Here is a 23,835-nt window from a genome sequence, read left to right as displayed (position 1 = left end):
CTGAAGAGCACAGACCTCCACCATTAGCCCTATCTCCCAGTAGTGAAGAATCCTTTAAAAAATACCACAGCATTCGCTGATTACTCCCTCCCCGGTGGTGTGGAAACATGGTGAGGCAAAGCATTGGCTTAGCTACGGGTGGACTACCATGGTGGAAGCATTGCCTGCCCGTGCCAACAGATGCACTGACAGTCTCATCCATGGTCTCACCAGACAACTGGAAGTCATGGCAGAGGGTGAATATTCCTCTATTCCTCCCAGCATTGTGAGTATTCTCACTACAACTTACTGTCTTTCTCTCTGTTGCGCTCCGACTCGTCACCTCGACTGGGCATGCGTTTTTCAAACTCTATAAACTCCAAAACTTTGAATAGAAACACACAGAAAATGCTGCTGGGATTGAAGTTACTCATGTCCGCCATGTCCTTGTGTAAAGTGGTAACAGCGCAGACCTCTGCCATTAGCCCTATCTCTGATCCGGATCACTCCCAAAATTTAATCATTTCCTCCTTATGCCATTTCTGACATTTCCTGAAAATTTCATGAAAATCCATCCATAACTTTTTGAGTTATGTTGCAAACGACCAAACTAACTAACAAACCGACCTGATCACATGACCTCCTTGGCGGAGGTAAAGATGTCCAGTAACAGAGTTACCGATGTGGATGTAATCTTTACAGACGCTGGAAAGTCAGCCAAGTTCCAGGCTTGCTAGAAAACATTCTGTAGGACCTATGAAGGCATGAAAGACAGCATTTGAAAAGCACATCAGAGGGCTTTCAGAGTAAAAAAAACAAGCATGGTCATTACACATTAAGGGTGAGGCAAGTAAATGGCACAAAAATGCGAATAATATGGAGGAGAATTTTGTTGCCCCTTTCTATGCACATCAGAAGTGATGCAATTTTGCAAATAAATTACTCACTTTCTAAAAAACATTCACACTGTGAAAGTCTGTGGTGTGTTTCTCCTATCCTCTGATAAACAATGAGAAATATGGGAAGATAAGAGGAGGTTTCTCCATCGCTCTCATCCGGTCCGTGCGTCATGGCACTTTTACGCACATCCAGGAGGTTAGGGTCATTTTGTTTCACTGTTTCATTCAATATGCCAGCCACGTTTGCTGAGAGGAGGGACCGACTTTTCATTCTACTTTGTTAAATATCATCAGTAAAAATAATAAGTGCAAAGCTAAGGTTCACTGTGAGAGGTGTTTACTCCCTCCACAGCACATTGATTGGCTCACCTATTTGTGTCTGACCAAACTGGTCAGAGTAATTTCAGTGAGCTGATTGAGCCAAAGCATTTATTAGCCGTATGTCTGAGGTCAGGAGACTGTTGTTAGATATTATATTGGACTAAAGTTCATATTAGTTTGGAAACAGCTTCAGCTGAGCCCTTATACATTCATATAGAAAATGTCGGGCTGCCTGCTGCCTGTCTCCCTCTCTATGAAGGGTGCAAATTATTTGCACAAAAAACGCATCTGGTGTACAAGGGCCTCAAGTGCTTACAAGTAACAGTTCAGAAGATTTTTTAGCTTTGAATAAGACGTGTCTGTTCTTGTCGTATATGACAGCGCTGTTTTCAGAGTCAAAAAAAGTATGCAATATAAAATTAATCATAATTTTGACTCAGCAACACATAAGAAGATGAAAAACACGTTTTGTAAAGCTTGAAGATGTGACCTATGTAAACACACCACCAGGATGCCCATATAAGGCCCATGTGTATTATTCCCACAGCAATTTACCAAGGGTGTGACTGCATGCCGCATGAGCTCTGAGGGTTAAAGGCATCAGTAGCTTGGTAAAAAAAAAAAAAAAGCAAAAACATCAAGTCAAAATGAGAATATCTTTGCTCTCTGCCAACGACATGAAACTGGCCAGTAGTGGCCAACGTGGTTGGAGATCTGTATTCTGATGTGTGTTGTTACTGCCAATAGGAGAAGGTCACATTTTACTGTACAGTTCCTCAGAAGCTACTCAGGACTTTTACTAAACTTTTAATAATTACATTTTCCTTGATTTTCCCACCTCTGGTTCTTTGTTTTGTTTTTTTTAATGTATTCTCTTATCTCTCTGTTTTTTTCATTCTGCATTCTCTTTTAGCAACTGAAGCTTGTCCACAGAATTGCCTTCCTTATTGTGTATAACTTGTGTATCACTTCTCTTTCATGATTATTAGAGTGTCCCCAATTTTCTGTCATTGTTTCTTCTTTCTCTATTTCCGTCATTTCCTCCTTGCTTGTCTCCCTTTAAAAACAGAGGTATAGAGTAAATGTGGGCTCATAGAAAGTCATGTTTTTATGTTTTTTAAAGATATATTTTCCTGTGAGTTTTAAGGTGTAATGCCTTTTTCCATAACTGTACATCCATACCATTTTAAACCATTTTGCATGCATAATGGTTGCCAGTCTTAGCTGATCCCCTCTCTCAAAGACGAGCTTGAAGGGTCTAAGCTCTCAGTTAGACTGGAGATCTGACTGCCAGCCAACTTGGCACCATGAAAAGTCCACATGGTGTACGTTGACATAAACGCTTGACAGCTGCTCATAGAAATTTGAGCAAAGATAGATCCTTTTTCTTCCATGACGTCTATTCACAGAGGCTGAAATGAGCCAAAAATGTCCACTTTCTATCATATTGTTGCCCTTCTGTAAACAGCCCCCGCTGTGTTGATCTTTCCCAACAAGCTCCCACCGAGCCAAGATGGGGACTATCATGTTCCCCAGTTTCCAGTTACCACCGCTGTGTATCTATCCACTGAACTACTGAGCCAAGGAAATGGGCCCCGTAATGGCGGCTTGGCCAGAGTGCTGTCAGGCGGCAGTCCCCAGCCAGCCGTTTCCAGAGCTGCTTGTAATCTCCCATGCCCAGTCTGACAGCCAAAGACAGATGGTTTTTAAGCTGAATGGTTGTGGCAGGAATCTGGGAGCTGGCTTAATCGGCCGTGCCCACGCCAGGGGACTGCCAAGACTGGGACGCTGCTTCAGAGACATTCACATTGGATGGCAGTTAGCAGGAAGAGTGCTATCCAGACCTGTCACTCAATCTGTATAATTTTTACCTTACTGCAACATTATATCCCCCTAAATAAAAACTGGTAAAAGCTTTGAGTGTTTGAAGAGGGAGCAGCATGTTTATTTTCTGCTGCTAGAAGCTGCTTGACGATAATCTGGCATGTGGCTTTGTTTGATTTTTTCCAGAGATATACATCACAGTGCCTTAGAGTGCTTTAGGGTTTGATACCAAGTGAACATCTGAACAGAAAATCCCCATGCTTCTTTTTCAATATTGTGCTCAAGTGTATAGTTATGTTTAAAGACATAGTTAACCCCCCTGGTCTTTTTCTCCCTGTAGGGACGGTCCGCAGGAGACAGCCAGGAAGCTGGGAGTGTTCACAGATGGAGAGCCAAATGAACCACCCAGCAGCACTTCCAATCAGGTGCTGATCCGTTTCCGTAGTAACACAGAGAAGGGTGGACTGTTCAGTATCAGCTATCAAGGTCTGTAAAAATGTCTTTTTACATGGCTGTGTTTTTGCCAAATATTACACACACACACTCAGCGTCTGACTCCTTTTATGTCCTTGATGCTCTCAATAAAGCTTACAGATTGCAGTTCTGCCTGCCACCGTCCATCATTCCCAATGCGGAGATCCTCATGGCAAGCAAAGAGTTTAAAATTGGTAGGTGGGAAATACTGCCACAAAATGAAATACCATTACATATAGAGACACAATCTCTACTATCAATTCACGGCCGACTTGCTTTTGTATTGCATGTTGTTCCCACACAGACTTGTGATGTAGCATTTTAACTCCTGTCAGCTCACCTCCTAACTCTGACAGTTTACATAACCTGAGGTTCACTGACTACATATCCCAGAAGTATATGGTGCACACTCTAAACTGCACTACAGCAGCTTTGAGGCAGCGGTATAAATAAATGATTATGACAAAATAATCAGAGTGCCGGAGGGAATTCAGGCAGGTGCCCTCGTTTTAACGCACACAAGACAATGCAGATTATTTCTCTTTTTCTGTTTGTTTGCAAACCTTCTTGACTTGTTATTCAGAGCAGCAGCACATAACAGAGTTTCAACTACAGATTCCCAGAGGGGATTTCTTAATGGCTCTTTTTTTGTCAACTTTTGCTCTTACTGAGACGCACAATAGATCAGTGTTATTTCTGCACCATGTCAGTAACCAGGCTTAGGAGAACTCATTGGTGTATTTGGAAATGCTGGTTGTTGCCTCCATCTCTGATCAGTAATTGACTTAATGTCCCTCCTCCATCTCTCTGTTCAGGTGATATAGTCCGCTACAGGTGCCTCCCAGGCTACCAGTTAAGTGGAAACAGCATCCAGACTTGCCGCCTGGGAACTCATCTGGAGTTTGAGGGTCCTCCGCCCTCGTGTGATGGTGAGTGAGGGGAAAACTCTGCAGAGGCATGCTCTCTGTTCATTCTCACATTCATTAACGCTAGGAAGCTCTGCTCTGTGCAAGAAGCTCAGCAAGTTGAATAATTATTGAATAAGTCTGATTTTTTTAAGAAGCCCCTTGAGATGCGTCATCTCATTTTTAAAGAAGATCCTGGCAAAGCACCACATCTTACAAATATATTTAAACAGGTGAATCACCGCTCCCTCTGCCAAGTGTGTCCTCTGTGAGTTTATTTTTAGCAGGCTTAGAGGAAGCAGAATAATCACTGGTTCATCTGTTATGAGAGGTGGGCTGGGGGGCAGATGCAGTTGCTACCTGTTGAGGGTAGGGCGATATTATACAGACACCTGAAGTTATGGCTAGGGCTGTTATGATTAATCGCATTGACTACAATCAGTTAATGTCCACAATTAGAGCACTGTTTATTTTTAATCATGATTAATCACTTGTTAGATTGTTCCATTCAAACTGCTTTGGTTAAAACATATCAGCGTCTCCCTGCAGCTACAGTAAAATGATGTAAGGTAGGAATTCCACTGCTCCGTTATGTCTTGTTTCACTTTAAAAGTCAAGTCATCAGCACATTTAACCCTTGTGCATATCTTAAACTTAATATACACTCTTAAACCTTGTGTCCACAAATGGCCTGTCTCATGAAAGTGCAATAAAATAAAATATATATATATATGTATTTTTTTTTTTTACTTTAACTGCATCAGATCTCTTCAACAACTTCATACCTATCTATAGATATAAAGTTTATTATATTTTTAATTTTTTTAAAAATGTTTTTATGGCCTTTTTGTCATTAGAACCCCTGATTTTTCAACAGAAAAAAAAACAAAATGTGCAATATTTGCAAAAATGAGGTGCAAACTGAAATATTTGTGATGACGATATTACAGCCTTGACCATGTCAATACTTGATAACAATATTGATTTTAATGCATTATTATTTTTGGCACAATGAGAGTTTTAAAAAAAGACTTTCACTCTTTAACCTTGTGTACAAAAACGGTCTGTCTCATAAAAGTGGAATAAAAGTGTAATACATGATTTTTTTCCTTAACTTAAACTGCATCAGATCTTTTCAACAACTTCAGACCTATCCAAAGATGTAAGATTTGTTAGGATTTTTGAAATGTTTTTATGTTTTTATGGCCTTTTTGTCATTAGAACCCCTGACTTTTTACTTTTTACTTCCTACTTATTTCCTTTTCAATCCATAACAAGCTCCTTTTTACATGGTAAAGACATGAGCTTCTCTAGCTTATCCATAGCTTTTTAGCTTGTTTCTGCATATTTCCGTTTTGTAGCATTTGTAGAAAACCAGCATGGTACCATATCAACACATCTGACACATACCGGACTGAATTATAACACAGATATCAGTACTTCATTTTCATACCCTGCCAACCAATGAAAGGCAAAGGATAGCTTAGTGAATTTGTTTGGTTCATGTGTTAGGACACACCGGTTTCCTTTAGGTTGGCACCTCATTAAGACATTTCTGCAAATCATTTATGATACCCATACAGCTTTGTTCTCCTGCTGTTGGCTGTGGCTTTGTAACGGTTCAAAGGAAGCACACAGGCAGTGCTAATTTGGTCGACTTAAACTATGACTAAAATGTTCGTCCACGGCCTTTTTCCATGAAAGGACTAGACTAAGTCTGTTCAAAACTAAATCAGTGATGACTAAAACTGACTAAAAGTGAGTTTAGTTTTTGTCACGATGACTAAAACCAGACTAAAACGTAGTTATGTTTTTATCAGACATTCAAAATCCATTGTGTTTCTCCACTGTGGGTAAATCTATCAAAATACAGTGTATCTGTAGCTATTCTGCCTCTCAGCTGTAGGAAGCAGGATCCCAGGTTTTGTGGGGTGCATAGAACACACTACCATGACTTGGTACCAGATTTAGGCAAAAGAATAAATGCTTGGACTAAAAGTAAGGACTAAATGTGAGGACTTTTTTGGATTAAAACTAGACTAAAATGTTTTTGAGTTTTGGTCGACTTAAACTAGACTAAAACTATAAAGGGCAAAAGTTTCGTTTAGTTGAGTTTAGTTTATTTATCAAGGGGACAGTATGAAATGGTTGCAACAGATTAGCAAGTCACTCATTTCCATCTGTTGTCCCACATAAAGCTGACACAAAACATTAATAAAAACCTCAAAAATAAGGGCCGACACCTGACAAGACCACAACTGACAAGAAACATACTGTTGATCATTATAGAGGATGATAAATAAGCCCTACTACATAGAAATTGTATAAAAGTGAAAAGTAGTCTAAAATTTTCACAAATGTATTTTAAAGGCTAAGATAAATAAAACCATAGATAAACCCTATTCTATGTGAGATATGAAGTGCACAGCATTATCATGAAGTTACAATAGCTACAATAGCAGCAATATAGAAATACAGAAAGGCAATAGATATGGCCAATACATAATAACAGCATTAAATAATGCATAAAATACAACAATTAGATATAGAAGTAACCAAAAATCACTAGTTGCATCATGAGCTTCCAAAATGTAGTAGCCATATTATAAAATGATCATAGAAATGACTAAAATGTGACTAAAACTAAAAGGCATTTTATGTAAAGACTAAAACTGATACTTTGGCTGAATCCCAATTCTCCCCTTAACCCTCAATCTTACCCTCAAGCTCAACCCTCAGTCTTAACTCCCCCCTCAAAACCAAGTGTAAGGGCCATCTCGGGACTTAGAAATGGGACAGCCTTTAATAGCAGCTACGATCTCAGACTGTAGAGGGCAGTAATGTGCCAAAACTGTGTAGTCTCTTGATTCAGAGGAAGAAGAACAAGAATGTGTTAATATTCATCCAAATAACATGTATAAACACCAAAACCGCGGACATATTCAGCTGAAAGTCACCGTATAACACGGCCATTAGCTGACATGAAACACCAGTTGTAACTCGTAGGCTTGTCCACGACGGCACATTTACCGGCTTACCATTGTAAAAATAAATGTAAATGTTACACTGCAAAAAGGCAAATAATCCATAAAATAACCTTAAACTAAGATATTGGAGTGGTTTATGTCATTTTTAGATCTCTATTAACAAGGATATTTACATTTGTAGCTCGATTTCTCCCCTGCATTCGCCGCCATCTTTCTTTGAGTGATAACCCTCAACACCAAGGGAGCTCCTCAAAGTTGAGGGAGATAAAGCCCTCAAACTCGCCCCTCAACTCAACTCTCAGAAGAATTGGGACAGCCCTCGCACTTCGTGGGAACACGTATTTTGAGACTGAGGGTTAAGATTGAGGGTTAAGGGGAGAATTGGGATTCAGCCAAAAATAAAGATTGCTGTCAAAATGAACACTGCACACAGAGGAATCCCAGGGTACACTAACTTCCCCTCCATTTATCTAACAATTGTGCAGTTTGCAACATTGCTTTGTGGTTTCAGGTGCAGAGCTACAGCCACTGTCATTTATTATGGAGACCTGAAATAAACTGTTGGCTTAAATTTCAAAGTATAACTTGTTCTAGTCTCAGCACCTGTTCTAGGCACTTATGCTCACTTATAATTTAAATTTTAACCACATTTGATGAGTGGCAGAGCTCATGTTGGACCATTATTATATTAACTCCAATATTAAAGATTTGCTGCAGAGGCCACCTCTCCTCCATATGAATCGTAGAGGAAACACTGATTTTATCGTGGTCCCATGCATTAGTTTGAGTTTTGCTGTATTCCAGCGTCACGTGGATGTCTTTCTGCCTGTGGTTATAAATCGGCAGCCACATATAAATTTGGTAGCACTTTGTATCTCTGAGGAGAATACTTTGGTCTCATGAGACTGAGGGTGGCTTCTGTAGCTCTCTCTACATGCTGAGATTTCATCCTCCCTGAAGAATAGCTAACTGCAGTGTTCCCAACACATCATATCATCATTATACTGTATGTTGTGTGCAATATGTTTCCTCGGGGCATGAGTCTGGGTTCACAGAGGGGTCCCTCTGTTACTCAATACTTTTTAAGATATATCTCTCATACTTTAGCTTCTTGTTGTTTCTTACTTTTTGCTTTCTGGTTGTCTTACTCGATGAGTTAGACGTAGAAGCGAGGGGAAATAAGTAAAATGTTAAATTTTGAGTGCTACACAGGAAAAGATACACAAATGCTCTCAGCAGGAGGTGAAATAAGAAGGAGATGAAAGACTCTGGCATAAAAATGAGGGCATTGATTGAGGAAGGAAGCTATGTATAGGCTAATAATGAAGGCTTGGATCAAAGTACCAAGGACACCCAGTGAGAAAACTCAAGTGAGGAAAAAAAAAAATGGGAATCTTTTTATGTGAAATATGGAGGAGAGACCGCTAAATGAGCAGAAGGATGGCAAGTAAGTGAGAGGAGGACAGGAGTTAAAGAGCGAGGCGAGAAATAGAGGCAGGATAAGACGTAGTTTGAGGGCAGCGGAGACGGAGTGCAAAGCTCATTGAAATGCAGGGGACATGCCGGCTGCAGCTGCACCTATCAAATCACCACTTCTAGCTCTGACAAGCGCAACCCTCCCTGAACTTCTAGCTGCCCCCACCCCCCCACAGAAAAATGCACTTAATCTCATCTTTGCATCTAAACTGAACAAACACACACGCTGGTGTTGCATGTGTCTAGGTTGCACAGCAGTGAATGTTGTCATTGTGAGATTCTCTCAGAGAGCAGCATGGGAGCCTCCAGCCGGTTCTGCAGTGTTGCTTGCCCCTCGGCACCAATATCCTCTCTCATCCTCTGCATTCCCTCCTCCCCCACCCGCCTCTTCCCTCCCCTGACTCTCCAGCATCAGACTTGTGTTGTTACATAACATATGTACCCTTTATTCCCATTTCACTCGTTTTTTTTTTCCTTCTGTTAGGCTGGCTCAAAACACAACAACACTGCAATGTTGTTGTCACTGACTCACAGGTGTCTATCTCTGCACAGATCTTTCTTTGTCTTTCAGTCTCTCTTAACACCAGTGGCGTGCACAGACTTTTTCAAGGGCAGGGGCGAAAAGAAAAAAAAGGGCACATACAGCTCATTCTTGCCACTGAATAGGGCACTAAGTTTCAGGTGTTTTTGAGAGCACTTTAGACATGTTTATATGTTATACAATGGCACATTATATAGCCTTAAAACAGACTAACTAGACAGACTTTGTAGTAAGTTTGTAGTTAGGATCAGCATCCACAAGAACTGTGTAGATTCAACATTGGACTCTGAAGAACACACAGAAATAAATAAATGAATCCCTAGGGGGTCTGGGGGTCTTCCCCAGAACATTTTACATTAAGTAGATGTCATTTCCTGTATTCTAGTGCATTTTAACACCATATTAGCACCAGATAATCCAAACTGGTTCTGGGAGATATAGTTCTGGGTCAATATAGATCAGAAAAGGGCCCAACATAAAAGTCATTGCAACAGTAGTGTTTTGCCAACCGGGAGGGCACTTAAGCACACATTTTTACCACCCAGGAGGGCAGTTTATAATGTTATAACCAGCTAAGGGGGCAATTAAGTGTTTTTTTTTCACCCAAGGGGGCAGTTTAGTGTTTTTTTCCACCCAAGGGGGCAGTTTAGTGTGTTTTGCCAGTGAGGAGGGTACTTAAACATGCCTTTTTGCCACCCAAGTGGGAAGTTCATCATGTTTTAACCAGCCAAGGGGGCAGTTTGGTGTGTTTCTCCCAAGAGAGCAGTTTAGTGTGTTTTGCCAACCAGGAGGGCACTTTAGCATGTGTTTTGGCTCTTGAGGGCATTTAAACATGCATTTTGGCTCCCAAGAGGGCACTTTAGCGTAAATTTTTCAACAATTGGGCCAACAGCCCCCCCCCCCCGTGCACACCACTGCCTAACACTGATATCAATGCCAGTAAATAAAAGCCACAGGCACACTCAGCCTGATTATTTTTTATATTCTGGAGTTCTGTTTCCAATCAAGCAGGTAAACAGTTTTAATTTATTTAGTCTTTTCTGCCTTTGGAGTGACCAGTTGGTTCGTGGAGTATTTGATTTACCTGCTATTGGATTAAACTGGCTTCTATTGGCCCTTTACTTCATCCGCTGTCTGCTGAGACCACAGGGAGTCCAAACATTACACACAAGCGCACACAGCCACAACATCAGTTCAGTGTTGCTTTAATTCATTACTGAAAAACAATGAGCTCTGATGATCCAAAATCCCTGTGTTTATCCCCCAGACAGAATTCTGGCTAAACCTGCATAATCACCCATTACATTAGTATCCCAGCTAGCTCGCTGTCTTCATCCCACTCAGCCCCTTCCCCTCCCTTGCCTCCTAGCCTCCTCTCCTTTTGTTACCTTTTTTTTTCTCTTCTGCCTTCGCCCCTTCTTTTAGCCCCACACAATGGATTACAGCTGCCCCGCTTTCCGCATCTTCATTGTCTTCTCTGACTTCTCAGAGTTGTTAGGTCCTGATCCACGCTAATGCTGATGTTGTGGCCCATCCCTCTCAATCAGCTTGTTATCGCTCCTCAGATTATGCTAATTAAATACCAACATGAGTAAAGGCATCTGAGCAGCAGCACAAGCTTGATGCAGTGTGCCCATACTTTCATACTGTGGTGCACAAATGTATGTGAATGGATGCAGATGTGTGTGCACCTGTGCACCACATTTTTAATAAGGAAGCTGTTTTAAACCGCAGACATTTTCTACACAAACAGAAGGGCTGTCGAGCAGATTGCCAATCCTGCTACCGGTTTATTCTATTCAGCGCCTCATTAAAGTGAAATTTCATTTTGAGCCCTATCAGCGTTCATCTCACCTTGTGTGTAGAGGCTGCCTTTTTCCATCTGTCAGATTTGTCCCTTAATACCCTTTTGTTTACTGCCAGACAGAGTGATGCTTCATTTCATCGTGGATTAGTTTAATGAGTAGCAGCCTATAGATAAGAGCTCCTGCCTGTCTTTTTGCATCGGCTCCAAGACTAGCTGAAAGCAGTTTTGAAAACATGATGGAGCTTTCTGAAATGTCACTGCCAACAAACGTCTCAGTCTCAGAGAATTGACTGGTTAATGAACTTAACTCTCAGATTTTATGTGCCATTTGAAGGCGTAATCAGTTTCCCCATCAGTGATGGATTTAAGCCTTTCTGAGTCACATCAACAGGGTGCTTCAGTTTGAATTATTCTAGACTGGTTGAATGATAGTGCCGCAGGGTTTGGCATGAATGTGACATTGCAATTATACTGGACAATATTGCAATTACAATATAATACAGACAGTGCAAGTATTCACAGTGCTTCAATTTTTCTCATTTTGTTGTTACAGCCTTATACCATAATGGATTTAATTCAATTTTTACCTCAAAATTCTACACACCATACCCCATAATGACAAAGTGAAAAAAGTTCCTTTGAAACTCTTGCGGATCTATTAAAAAAGAAAAAAAACAAAAAACATGAACAGAAGTATTCAGAGCCTTTGCCATGACACTCAAAAATTGAGCTCAGCATCCTGTTTCAGCTGACCGTCCTTCATGTCTCTACAACTTGACTGGAGTCCATCCATCCATTTTTTTATACCAGTGGTTCTCAACTTGGGGCCCCACTGGAGGTCGTGAAACACCAAGAAGGGGTCGTTAGATGCCTTAAAAAAATGGAGAATACTTTTGAAATTATTTTTTTCACCCAATTTCATCACTATTATTTGCCATTTTTCCTCATTTGCACAATTTGGATCCATTTTCATCCCTTTTTACCAACAACTTCTACAAATTTTAACCCATTTTTGCCACTCTAAACCCATTTTTAGCAATTTCTAACCCTTTACACTACTTTTTCCTGCCACTTCTTTACAAATTCTTGCCACTTTCCGTATATTGCTGCCTTTGTTGACCCATTAGTGCCACTATCAACCCCTTTTTATCCCATTTTACGCCCATTTTTGCCCATTTCAACCACATTTCACTGTTTGCCTATTTTAACCAGATCAACCCATTTCTGCCTATTTATCTGCCCCAGTTAACCGATTTTTGCCAGTTTTAAACATGTTGTCACAATTTTATATCCCAATTCACCAATTTTTGCCACTTTTTAATCCCCTTTTACCACTTTTTGTGCCTGTTTTTTGCTTCTTCATCCAATTTTTGCCATTGTTTTTTCTCTTTTTGCCACTGTTATCAAATTTATGCCACCTCTAACCCATTTCTGCTACTTCTACAATCCCATTTAATCACCTTTTTCACCACCTATTTGGACTTTTTTTTTTTTTTTTTTTTTTTTTACTAATTTAATTCTGTTTTTAAGATGACTATATATTACGCACAAATTACTTAAAGAAAGATATCTGTTGCTATGTTAAGAGTGGTTATTATTCATGTTAAATATAAAACATGAATATGGATATCTAGCTAACTTTACAATGTACCCTGACCTCCATGGGCCCCCAGTCTGGCTGGGTCCCAAAAAGCTCTCACATTTATCCCCATTATGGGCAGCACTGTCTGCACATGACTATTCTTGAATGTGCATGGCTGTTCAACTACCTTCAGCTACAGTGGGGGTCCTTGGTCTCTGGCACCTTTTTTGGGGGGGTCACAGGCTGAAAAGGTTAAGAACCACTGTTCTATACCACTTTTCCCTTTGGGGGTCACGGGGGTGCTGGAGCCTATCCCAGCTACACCCTGGACTGGTCACCAGTCAATCACAGGGCTGACATATATAGACAGACAACCAGACATGCTCACATTCACCCCTGTGTTTAATTTAGAGTCACCAGTTAACCTAATGAGCATGTCTTTGGTGTTGGGAGGAAGCTGGAGTACCAGAGAGAACCCACACGTGCACAGGCAGAACATGCATACTCTGCACAGAAAGGCCCTGACCAGGAAGCAAACCAGGGACCTTCTTGCCATGAGGAAACAGCGCTAACCCCTGTGCCACCATGCAGCCCTTGATCGGAGTCCACGTGTGCTAATTAAGTTGATTGGATATGATTTGGAAAGGCACAGACCCGTCTTTATGATGTCCCATAGTTGACAGTGCAAACTAAGCCATGAAATCAAAGGAGACCTCTGAAGACATGATTGTATCGGACAGATCTGGGGAAGGGTACAGAAAACATTTCTGCAACGTTGGAGGTCCCATTGAAGACAGTGGCCTCCGTTATATATAAGAAGTTTGGAACCACCAGACTACCTCCTCGGGCTGGCCACCTGGAGAATCTGAGCGATCGGGTAGAAGGGCCTTGGTCAGGGAGGTGACCAATAACCCAATGGTCAATCTGACAACATGGGTTGGGAATGAGATCCAGCCCCAAGTGGAGGAGTTCAAGTATCTCAGGGTCTTGTTCACGAGTGAGGGAAGAATGGAACGGGAGATCAACAGACGGATCGGTGCGGCGTCAGCAGTGATGCGGTCTCTGCATCTGTCTGTCGTGGTGAAGAAAGAGCTGAGTCAAAAGGCGAAGCTCTCGATTTACCTATGGTCACGGACTGTGGGTTGTGACCGAAAGAATGAGATCACGGATACAGGCAGCTGAAATAAGTTTCCTCCACAGGGTGTCTGGGCTCTCCCTTAGAGATAGGGTGAGAAGCTCGGCCATCCGGGAGAGACTCGGAGAAGAGCTGCTGCTCCTCCGCGTTGAGAAGAGCCAGATGAGGTGGCTTGGGCATCTGGTCCAGGGTCAATACCTCCTGGACACCTCCCTGGTGAGGTGTTCCGGGCAGGTCCCACTGGGAGAAGGCTTTGGGGAAGACCCAGGACACGCTGGAGAGACTATGTCTTGGCTGACCTGGGAACGCCTTGGGATCCCCCGAGAAGAGCTGGACGAAGTGACCGGGGAGAGGGAGGTCTGGGCTTCCCTGCTTAGGCTGCTGCCCCGCGACTCGACCTTGGATAAGCGGAAGAAGATGGATGGATGGATGGATGGATGGATGGATGATCAATCTGACAGAGCTCCAGTGTTGCTCTGTGAAGAGAGATGAACCTTCCAGAAGGACATCCATCTCCAATCAGGCCTGTGTGGTAGAGTGGCCAGACAGAAGCCACTCCTCAGTATAAGGCACATGACAGCCCACCTAGAGTTTGCTAACAGGCCCCCAGGGGACTCTCAGACCATGAGAAACAAAATTCTTTAGTCTGATGAAACAAAGATTGAACTCTTTGGCATGAATGCCTAGCATTGTGTCTGGAGGAAACCAGGCACCACTCATTACCTGGCCATTACCATCCCTACAGTGAAGCATGGGGTGGCAGCATCATGCGGTGGAGGTGTTTTTCAGCAGCAGGTACTGAGACTCGTCAGGGTCGAGTTCACAGTTCACCTTAATATGTGTGCGTTTAGACACAACAGGTCAATCTGGTTGTGACTCACTCTATCTGGGCAGAAGCAAACTAGCTGTTCCTCCATCGCACATCCGGAATATTTCAAAGTATCTGAAGTGAAATGAACGTTTCAATCAAGATTGTGCCTGGGCAGATAGTCTGCAGCTGTCAGAACACGGGATACGCCGTATACATGGCACAGTATCCCCTTTTCTTTTCTCCAGAAACCAGGTTTCCCAAAACTGGATGGCTGACATATCCCGGTTTCCGACAGTGTATACCGAGATACTGAGGTCCATGTAAACTCAGTCAGTCTAACTTCCAAAGTCATGAAATAGAAGTGCTCTTTCTTTGGGATTGTTGCATCCAGCATCTTTATCTCTGCTGTTGGTGATCACTCTACTGTCTGCTGATTATTAGAGGCTTAAAATCCAAAACACAATTTGTTGACCTCTAGTTATCAACAGTAGCAGATATTTGTTTTATTGTTCTTTTCGCGGGGTTTCTGACAAATGCTACTCCAGTGACTTTCAAAAAGTCGCTGCTATTTGACAGGATTTTGGGATGCCTCTCTGTGATTGATAGCCTACCATACTCTGAGATTTAATGAGGCTAAAAAACACCAGTTAATGCACCAGGAATAGTAAATCAAATGCAAATAATTATTTACAAATGCTGTTCAAACCAGGCTGTCTGCCATCCCTTTTTTTTCCAAGCAGATTTAATAATCTCTTCTTCCACAAACACACAGAGAGGAGGTTGAACAAGCCAAGAGCGAATACACACAAAACGTCGTGTTGACACAAACACGGGCCCAGCCACATACACAAAAACAAGCGAATACCCAAATACACACATCGTCCCACAAAGGAGACGCTGCTAGAATGTGATTCTGAGCGTTCAGTGTTTCACCGCTATAATGAAGGACCTGCTGGTGCCAAGTGCTGCTGCCTTACCCTGAAGCACAACAGGCTTGGCTATTCAATTTGCTGCACACAACATGTGCATTTACACCCACAGCTATGTTTTCTGCCATACTTTTTTTGACAAATATCATCACACACAAAAATATGCACATAAAAAGTACCTGCTAACTTTGACTTTGAAGGATTTTCAAGCCACATTTGCTGCCTCACGTCATCTTTTTTCTTTGTGAGGAAGCCCTTCACTCTCTTTAAGGTGAATTTAACGGTTTCCTTCTGCAAGTTTGAATTGCTGTTTTTTCTTGCCAAGCTCTCGGTTGAGTTTTAGAAAGCCTAAAGTCTTAAGAAAGTTTGTTGGTATTATGTAAGCCAAAATAGGCCCTAAGGAATTGTTTGTGATATAGGAAGCAATAATATAAGAAGGAAGCAGTTGATTCTACAATGGAGAATGTAGGTTTACGGTTTGTGACTTAGCCCAAAAAGCAATCACAAGAAAGCAGAGAAAAAAGTGTCTATCTTTCTCTGCAGTGGAAAGTTATTTCACACTCTACCTGCTCTGCACTCAGCCCCATTAGGTGAGCAGCAAAAACAATAGAAAGGGAAACTGTGGCAGTTGCTTTGTGTATTCGTTGCAGCAGTAACGTCCTTTTATGTCGCAGTTTGTTGTTCTGAGGAGGGGGGGTTCCGCTGTGTATGCAGACAGCTCCGGCAGATTAAGAGGTTGACTTCACAGCAAAAAAACTCTACAGACAGGAGGGTTGTGCAGCGTCTGATAATAAAGACAGAAACCACTAGAAAATGTCAGAGATGTCAAGCTGATGTCCCATAAGAATACAAATGGCAGGGTGGGAGGAGATGAGTGGATGGATGTGGTCTGCCCAGATGTATCACAGTAATATGGCTTAAGGCAGATGTAAGCGTTAGCCGGCAAGTTAGCATCCCATATGTCATACGCTGACAATGGGCAGAGAGCAGAGAATATGTTCATGGGAATTAAGCGACATTATATAATCTTTTTCCTGGACTGACTTAGCACAGACAGCTTTGTTCCTTTCAACAGCGTCAGCAGCAGAATGACAATTAACTTAGCTTATGCCTTTAGTCACATTGAGTTGCCCTCCAACAACAATGTGGATTTAACAGATCCAATTTGTGCTTCAGGGAGAATTTAATTTACTAGAAAGCAAATACCATTACAAGTAAGCTGCAATTATAAAACAGAAATAAAAACAAACTAATATTCCTGCAATCAGATGAATTGAATTTCCATGTCTGTTTTTTGTTTCTCTCGACAGTGACTTGCCCCATGAACGAGGTGCTGACGGCTTCTACGGGGGTCATCATGAGCCAGTCTCCTGGCAGCGGGTTCCCTCATTTTGAGTCCTGCTCCTGGGTGGTGAAAGTAGAACCGGGCTATAACATCACCTTTACTATTGAACACTTCCAGACCAGTCGTCAGTTTGACGAGCTTGAGATCTTTGATGGTGAGTATCTAAATATATATGGTGTACTGATTTTCAACTGGTGGACTCGAGAGTGGGTCATATGACTGTTTCAGTGGGTATACACCACGTTCTGAATTATTACACAAATTATATTTTTCTCTGATTTTCCTTAAGAGTCGATGCAAATGACAATCAGAAAAAGAGTTTTGTGACATTTTTTGGTTGTAAAGAACTGAAAATGCTCATTTGATGAATTTGCAGGATTGGGAGGTCATATTTACTGAAATCATGAGATCATCATGATATGGTGCATTGTCATGCATGAATATAATTTTGCCACGAAAGGCACTGTTCTTCTTTTTGTACCGTGGAAGAAAGCGGTCAGTCAGAAACTCTATATACTTTGCAGGGGCCATTTCCACACCTTCAGGGACCCTTAAGGGGCCTACCTGCTCTCTCCCCATGATTCCAACCCACAACATGACTCCGCCCACTCCTTGCTGATGTCGCAGCCTTACTGGGACATGTTGACCATCCACCAACCATCCACTACTCCTCCATCTAGATCATCCAGGGTTGCACGGCCCTCATCAGTAAACAAGACTGAAAATGAGTCTTCATTTATTTCTGGGCCCACTGCAACCATTTCTACTTGTGAGCATTGGTTAGGGGGGCTGAACAGTAGGTTTATGCACGACTGCAAGCCTCTGGAGGATCCTACACCTTGAGGTTGGTGGGACTACAGAGGCACCAGCAGCTTCAAATACCTGTTTGCTGCTCTGTAATGGTATTTTAGCAGCTGCTCTCTTAATCCGATTTATTTGTCTGGCAGAAACCTTCCTCATTATGCCTTTATCTGCACAAACCCGTCTGTGCTCTGAATCAGCCACAAATTTCTTCACAGTATCACGCTTCATCAAGCTTAAGTTTTGATTAAATATTAAATAAAATGTTTGCATATCTTATCCAAGGCATTGCACTATTTGAGGCTTTTCAGCAGCAGAGAGATTGTTTTCTTTCCCTTATTGCTGAAACCTGTGGCCTGCTTAATAATATGGAATGTCCTCCTTAAGTAGTTTTCCCTTAATTGGGCTTTCCTGGCAAACTAATGATCACAGGTGTCTGAGATTGATTTCAGTGATCCAAAGAGCCCTGAGACATAATACCATCCATGAGTTTCATTGGAATACAAAAAACTGAATGTTTATGATGCTAAAATCCAATTTGCATAATAATTTGGAACACGGTGTATATTATGTAGCATTTGTTGTTTGTCATCTACCTTTTTTTCCATGAGAAAGATGAGACCAACCTGCAGTTTCCACATACAGCGGCTATGCTGTGATCTGCCAGTGAATCGTACTGCGGGGCAAATTGCTTCCTGTCTTGTCAATCAGAGCAGTTCCACTGCCAGCGCTCCAGTCCAACAGCCCGTCCCCGAGTTGCCACTCTGCTACACTTAGCTGGAGATACACTGCAGGTCTATTTTCAGTGCATCAAATACCGTCGATTAGAAAGATCCAAACGCGAAGTCAAAAGCGTAGAAAATCAATTTTTTCTAACCATAACACAATGAACAGACTCTAGATCATAAACCATCACTATACCAACATTACATCTCATCCTGCAGTGAGAGCACAAGACCAGACGAAAGACTTACGATGTCAAGACTGAAGAAAGACTACCTTAAAAATGCTCAGATTAAGTCTTATCACCACTTTACACCCAACGACTGAGACAACAGGAGTGTGCTGCAACTTTAGCAAGACTCCTGTGACTTTATTCCGACTTTGGAATTTTGTCAGCAGCTTTGAAATTGGAGGAAAAGTCATTAGGTGTAACCCGCAGTTTCCACATAGGACAAAAGCGCCGCAGGTTTGCACTGACTGAAGGCGAGTGACCTCTCCCACTGGAAGAGTGTCTAGAGCGCTGCGCCGTGGCGAGCAGCCCTGATCAGTGGGCAGAGATCATGGGAGGACTGCAAGTTCACACAGGAATAGTATGTCAACAGAAGACTATTTTACCTTTTGGGGTTAATTTATCATTCATTCAGGTGTAAGTCCATGATACTATTGCTTCAGCCATTGGGTGAGTGAATTAGGAAGTTAAGAGGTTAGTGTTTGCTTAAAGGATCTGTGGTTTTATGTAAAATTCTTTGGCTAAATGTCCTCAAAAGTTAACCTTTCTTCTTCAATGGCGCTGTTGTAGCTCTGTGACCCACTGACCTCTCTGTGACCCTTAACTCTCGCTGCAGGATGAGACGTAATGTTGATAATATGAACAGGATATTCTATGCTTGTGACTTCCTTAAGGAGCTTTCTGATCGACCGGTATTGACGCTGTTTGGCAGCGGCCGGTGCTGAAAATAGACCTGCAGCGTATCTCGAACGAAGTGGAGCGAAGTGAAGTGCTGCTTCTGAAACTGGAGCACCAGCTGTGGAAATGCTCTTATAGACTAAAGATGGAGCGATGTGCTCTGCAAAACGATTCGCCAGCGGATCACGGCGCAGTCACTGTATGTGGAATTTGGATGTTAGGCTGGTGGTTGACTAGACCAGTTGAGAACTACTGGTCTAGGTGATGGATGGATTATTTGTTTTCATGTTGTTATATCCAGGACTGGCTTGTGCATTTGTGTGTGTTGTGGGTACAGTCAGCAGCTCAGTCAGCAGGCCATAAGAAAGTGGGAATTGTACAAAGTCGTGTTTCTGATTAGCACTTTTATCATCTCTGGGGTGGAGGGAAACATCCATGCAGTGACTCTTAGCCTGCCAAGCCAATTATGGAAAGAAGTCTTTCTCTTTAAATGGAAAACTGCATAAATTTATTTTCACCAGGAGTGTTAAAAATGCACAATCCATCCCAAGCCATGAGTCAGGAAGACTTTATTCCTATCCAAATTCAGACTTTTAAATTATTAAATCCGTGCAAATTGTGGATTTGTATTAATCATATTCTCTGTTCTATCACTCTACATTTGCAAGTGAAATGCTGTTCAAATTATTCTTTAGATTTAAGGGATTACATTAGGGAACACAAAGCTTTATTTTTAAAACCAAAGTGTGCTTACATGAAAGTATTGGAGCTCTGTTCTTTTATTAAGCAGAGTTATGAGACTTTCAAAAATGTTTTATATCTTATTGAATTTTCTCTCCGCTCAGGCCCATCGAGACAAAGCCCTCTCCTGATAACCCTGAGTGGAAACTACTCCAGTCCACTGAGCATCACCAGCTCCAATAACAAAGTCTACCTGCACTGGTCTTTCGATCACACCACCAGCCACAAAGGCTTTCGTATTCGCTACTCAGGTGAGTCTGACAGGGATGTCACGGTCATGAAGTTCTATGACTTTTTTCCCATTAAATAATATGTCAAAAGAAACTGATGTTTCACTTTTATACCTCAGAACAATGTTGTCAGTCTCATCAGAAGTGCCTTGGGTTTACTGTGTCAGTAAGGCCAGGATTTCAGCAACCAACTACAGCTGAAAAAACTAGAGATTTGGTCCATCTCCATGACAACATAGCGGGGGCGGCAGGCATCTGCAGCACTCCTTGTTACTCTCCATGAGCCTGGGAATTAGCAAATGCTGTTTGGTGTATTGTTTATTATAGCTCGATTGTATCTACCTACCATGAAGGATCTGTTGGTATACGGCACCTGCGTAAGTCGCTGTGAATTATGACTGTTTAAATATTTAAAAGGCTCCCTCTGTTTTGTATCAACACCACTCAGCCAGATTGACTAATCGGCTCCCTCCTCCTCTCTGTGGAGCCCTCCGTCTCCCCAACCGGATGTTCTGTCGTTTCCCTTTTTTTCCCTTGCCCCTTTTATATTTTTTCCCAGCTATGACTGATTTTGCTAGAGCAGGCAGAGTGACAGAAGGACTAAGTGATGGCTGAGGAGTTACCATGGTCAATATGGGGTCACTTTCTGTAGTACCTTGGTGGGAAGGAAGAAGCAGATGTCATGGGAAGATCCAGAGGTTCTGACTGTGTTCTTCATCAATCCAGCTATTGCCTTGACTACATCCTTTGATGCAGCCTTGTCTTCCATTATTTCTCTCCTCTTGAACACCTTAACCAGATAACATTTTGTGCAAATTCTACTCACATATTCTATTGCCTCTATTGTCTTCTGATGTACCGCTCTGTGTGTCAATGTCTTCCTTCATCTTGTCTCTTCTTTATAGAGGGTGGGCATGCGATGGCAGTCAGTGCAGGTCTCTGCAGTTTCAGGTTCTGAGTTGCAAAAAGCACACAGTGGAGACATAAGGGGTGTGAATATTTCTCTCTCAAACAATTCAATTCAAATCTTGATTCACAGGCTCCCATTAGATTCATTGACGATGAATGGTTCATGGTTGTGGCCCCTAAAGCACTGCTGCGGAAGGTTGGAGATCTCGTGCTCGATGTGGACAGCACCTCTATCCGTCCATTCTCCGAGGTCCGAAACCTGGGCGTCATCCTGGACTCCACCCTCTCCTTCCAGTCCCACATAAAATCTTTTACCAGATCCGCTTTCCATCGCCTCAGTAACATCTCTAGACTCCAACCATAACTTCAAGACCCTGTGGCAGAAACTCTCATTCATGCCTTCATAATCTCCCGCTTGGACTACTGCAATGGAGTCCTGTCCATGTCCAAACCTCGTATCTGTGCTGCTAGAGTTCTCACCCACACCAGACCCTGGCAGCACATCATGACCCTCATCCACCTTCAGTGGCTTCAGGTCCCACATCAACTACAAAATCCTCCTCCTCATGTACAAATCTCTCCATGCCCTGGCTCCTCAATACTTCTCTGATATCCTCCATCCACATACACCACCTCCAGTCTTCAGACACTGGCCTACTTTCCATACCCAAAACCGAGCCTTCATCATGTTTTGTTGCTCTGATTAGCCCGTAAAGATGTGACAGACAGAACGTTCATCCAACCACCCTCCGAGTTTTTTTTTTTCAAAGGCTCTGCCCTTTCCCAAACACCATCTCTGGATGGTTTACCGGATGAATGTGTGAAACAAATCCATCTGGTGTGCCAGGTTATCGCACTTCAACTTAACATGAACTAAACACAAGATTTTGCATGGATATGAGGATGGTGTGCCTTGGGAAGAAAAAATAAATTGAAAATCACTGACCAAACTGGTCCATTCTGACCTAATTCAAATTGATTCAGTTTGATTTTATCCAATGCAAACAGATTTTGCTTGATATGGGAACGGCAGCTTCACTTTTACAAGCACCTTGCACACTTTCCAGCTCACTGCATACTGGGTGCCCAGGTCTAACTGTGGGTTGCTCAGCTGTTCAAATGGGTCATGAAGGTGTGCCTGAAAAAAACCTTGGTAAAACGTCTGTGATGTAGGTGTAAGCTTAAATACATCTGTCCATTTTATAATAGTCATGATAATAAGTTAATTTTGGTTATTTTATTTAGATCTAAACCTGTTTCACTGAGGAAATAACACTGTTTTTTCCTTTTGATGTTTTTGTATTTTAAAATCTCAAAATAAATAAAGAAAGAAATAAATTTGTAACCCAACATGCTAGATGGATTTGTTTGACACATCCATCTGGTAAACCTTCCATAGACGGTGTTTGGGAAAGAGCAGAACCTTGAAATAAAAAACTCAGAGGATGTTTGGATGACATCTTTACGAGCAGCAAAACATGTGACATCATTTCCCCAAACTGAGGTGCGCTGCACCTAACAAGTAAACTCCACAGAGAGCTGCATAACGCGAACCATGGCGACTGTATTCATGTCAGTACTTGACTTTTGTCGTTTTTGAAAAGAAAACAACTCACTGCTGTTCTTTGTTCTTTTTTTATCGAAGAAATTTTGTCAAGTTCTGATAAAACTGACACTTTAGCAGCATCCATGCTAAAGTCTTCTGGCCTCTTGTCGCTGCTTGCTTACGTCACAACTCTGCTGCACCTGAAGGTACTGCCCCTCCATGCTGATTGGTCCTGTCACTTTGCAACCAGGCAAAACAGTTTAGGTGGGATCTTTGTACGATGGATTCGCCCGTAAGAAACACATCATGGGCAAATCAATCTGCTTTGCAAGTTTAAAAAATTTGGATGTTATTATGTGAAAATGGAAGAAAATACAAGGCATGCAAGCTACTGCCGCACAATTAATCCTAATGCTATTACAATGCAATGTCAGGCTGTGCAATATCCTAACTGCAAAAAAGGGTGCATTTCTTTCTTTTAAGTAGCACTTCAGTGCAAAAATGTCTGCAGAAAGACCTTCAAGTTAACAATAATTCCTCTATTACACTTTTAAGAAGTACCTTTATTTTCAAAGATGGAAAAATGAATTTCTTGGAAAATATAAACTTATTTTGAAAGCAGTTCTGCAAAATCTTAAGGTCTCCTTTGAGCTCAGACATACACACTTCAGAGCAATCATTAATATTTTCCTTGATAACCAAAGATGAAGACATGTGAAACAATTTATGAATTATATTGTAATTGTAATGTTGACCTGTATGATTGCAACTGAATTAATATAAAATCTTGCAGCACTATTATGGTTAAGGAATGTGACTGAGTCTTTGCTCAGTCACACTCTGTTCTAAATAAAATACTAACTTTAGTATTTATTGATAAAATAAATTTAAATTATTCCAAAATTTTGGTTGCGATTGCTTATTTAGGAGATGATGGTGGGTCTTCAGGCAAGACCTTTTAAG

The 23,835-nt window shown here is 41.8% G+C and overlaps 1 protein-coding gene across 1 annotated transcript in view; it reads left to right on the top strand.

Annotated features, from left to right (window-relative positions):
* Positions 1-23,835, top strand: part of csmd2 (CUB and Sushi multiple domains 2) — a 443,344-nt gene that overhangs the window by 369,260 nt on the left and 50,249 nt on the right. Inside the window, exons 45-49 of the mRNA XM_041809040.1 lie at positions 3,364-3,509; positions 3,611-3,691; positions 4,313-4,426; positions 16,981-17,169; positions 20,292-20,438. Coding sequence (XP_041664974.1) covers positions 3,364-3,509; positions 3,611-3,691; positions 4,313-4,426; positions 16,981-17,169; positions 20,292-20,438 — 677 coding nt within the window. The remainder of the gene's footprint in view (positions 1-3,363; positions 3,510-3,610; positions 3,692-4,312; positions 4,427-16,980; positions 17,170-20,291; positions 20,439-23,835) is intronic.

The sequence above is a fragment of the Cheilinus undulatus genome, linkage group 16 (assembly GCF_018320785.1).
Source record: "Cheilinus undulatus linkage group 16, ASM1832078v1, whole genome shotgun sequence".
Lineage (NCBI taxonomy): Eukaryota > Metazoa > Chordata > Actinopteri > Labriformes > Labridae > Cheilinus > Cheilinus undulatus.
The sequence above is the reverse complement of the archived record's forward strand: the minus strand, read 5'-3'. Positions and strand labels throughout refer to the sequence as shown.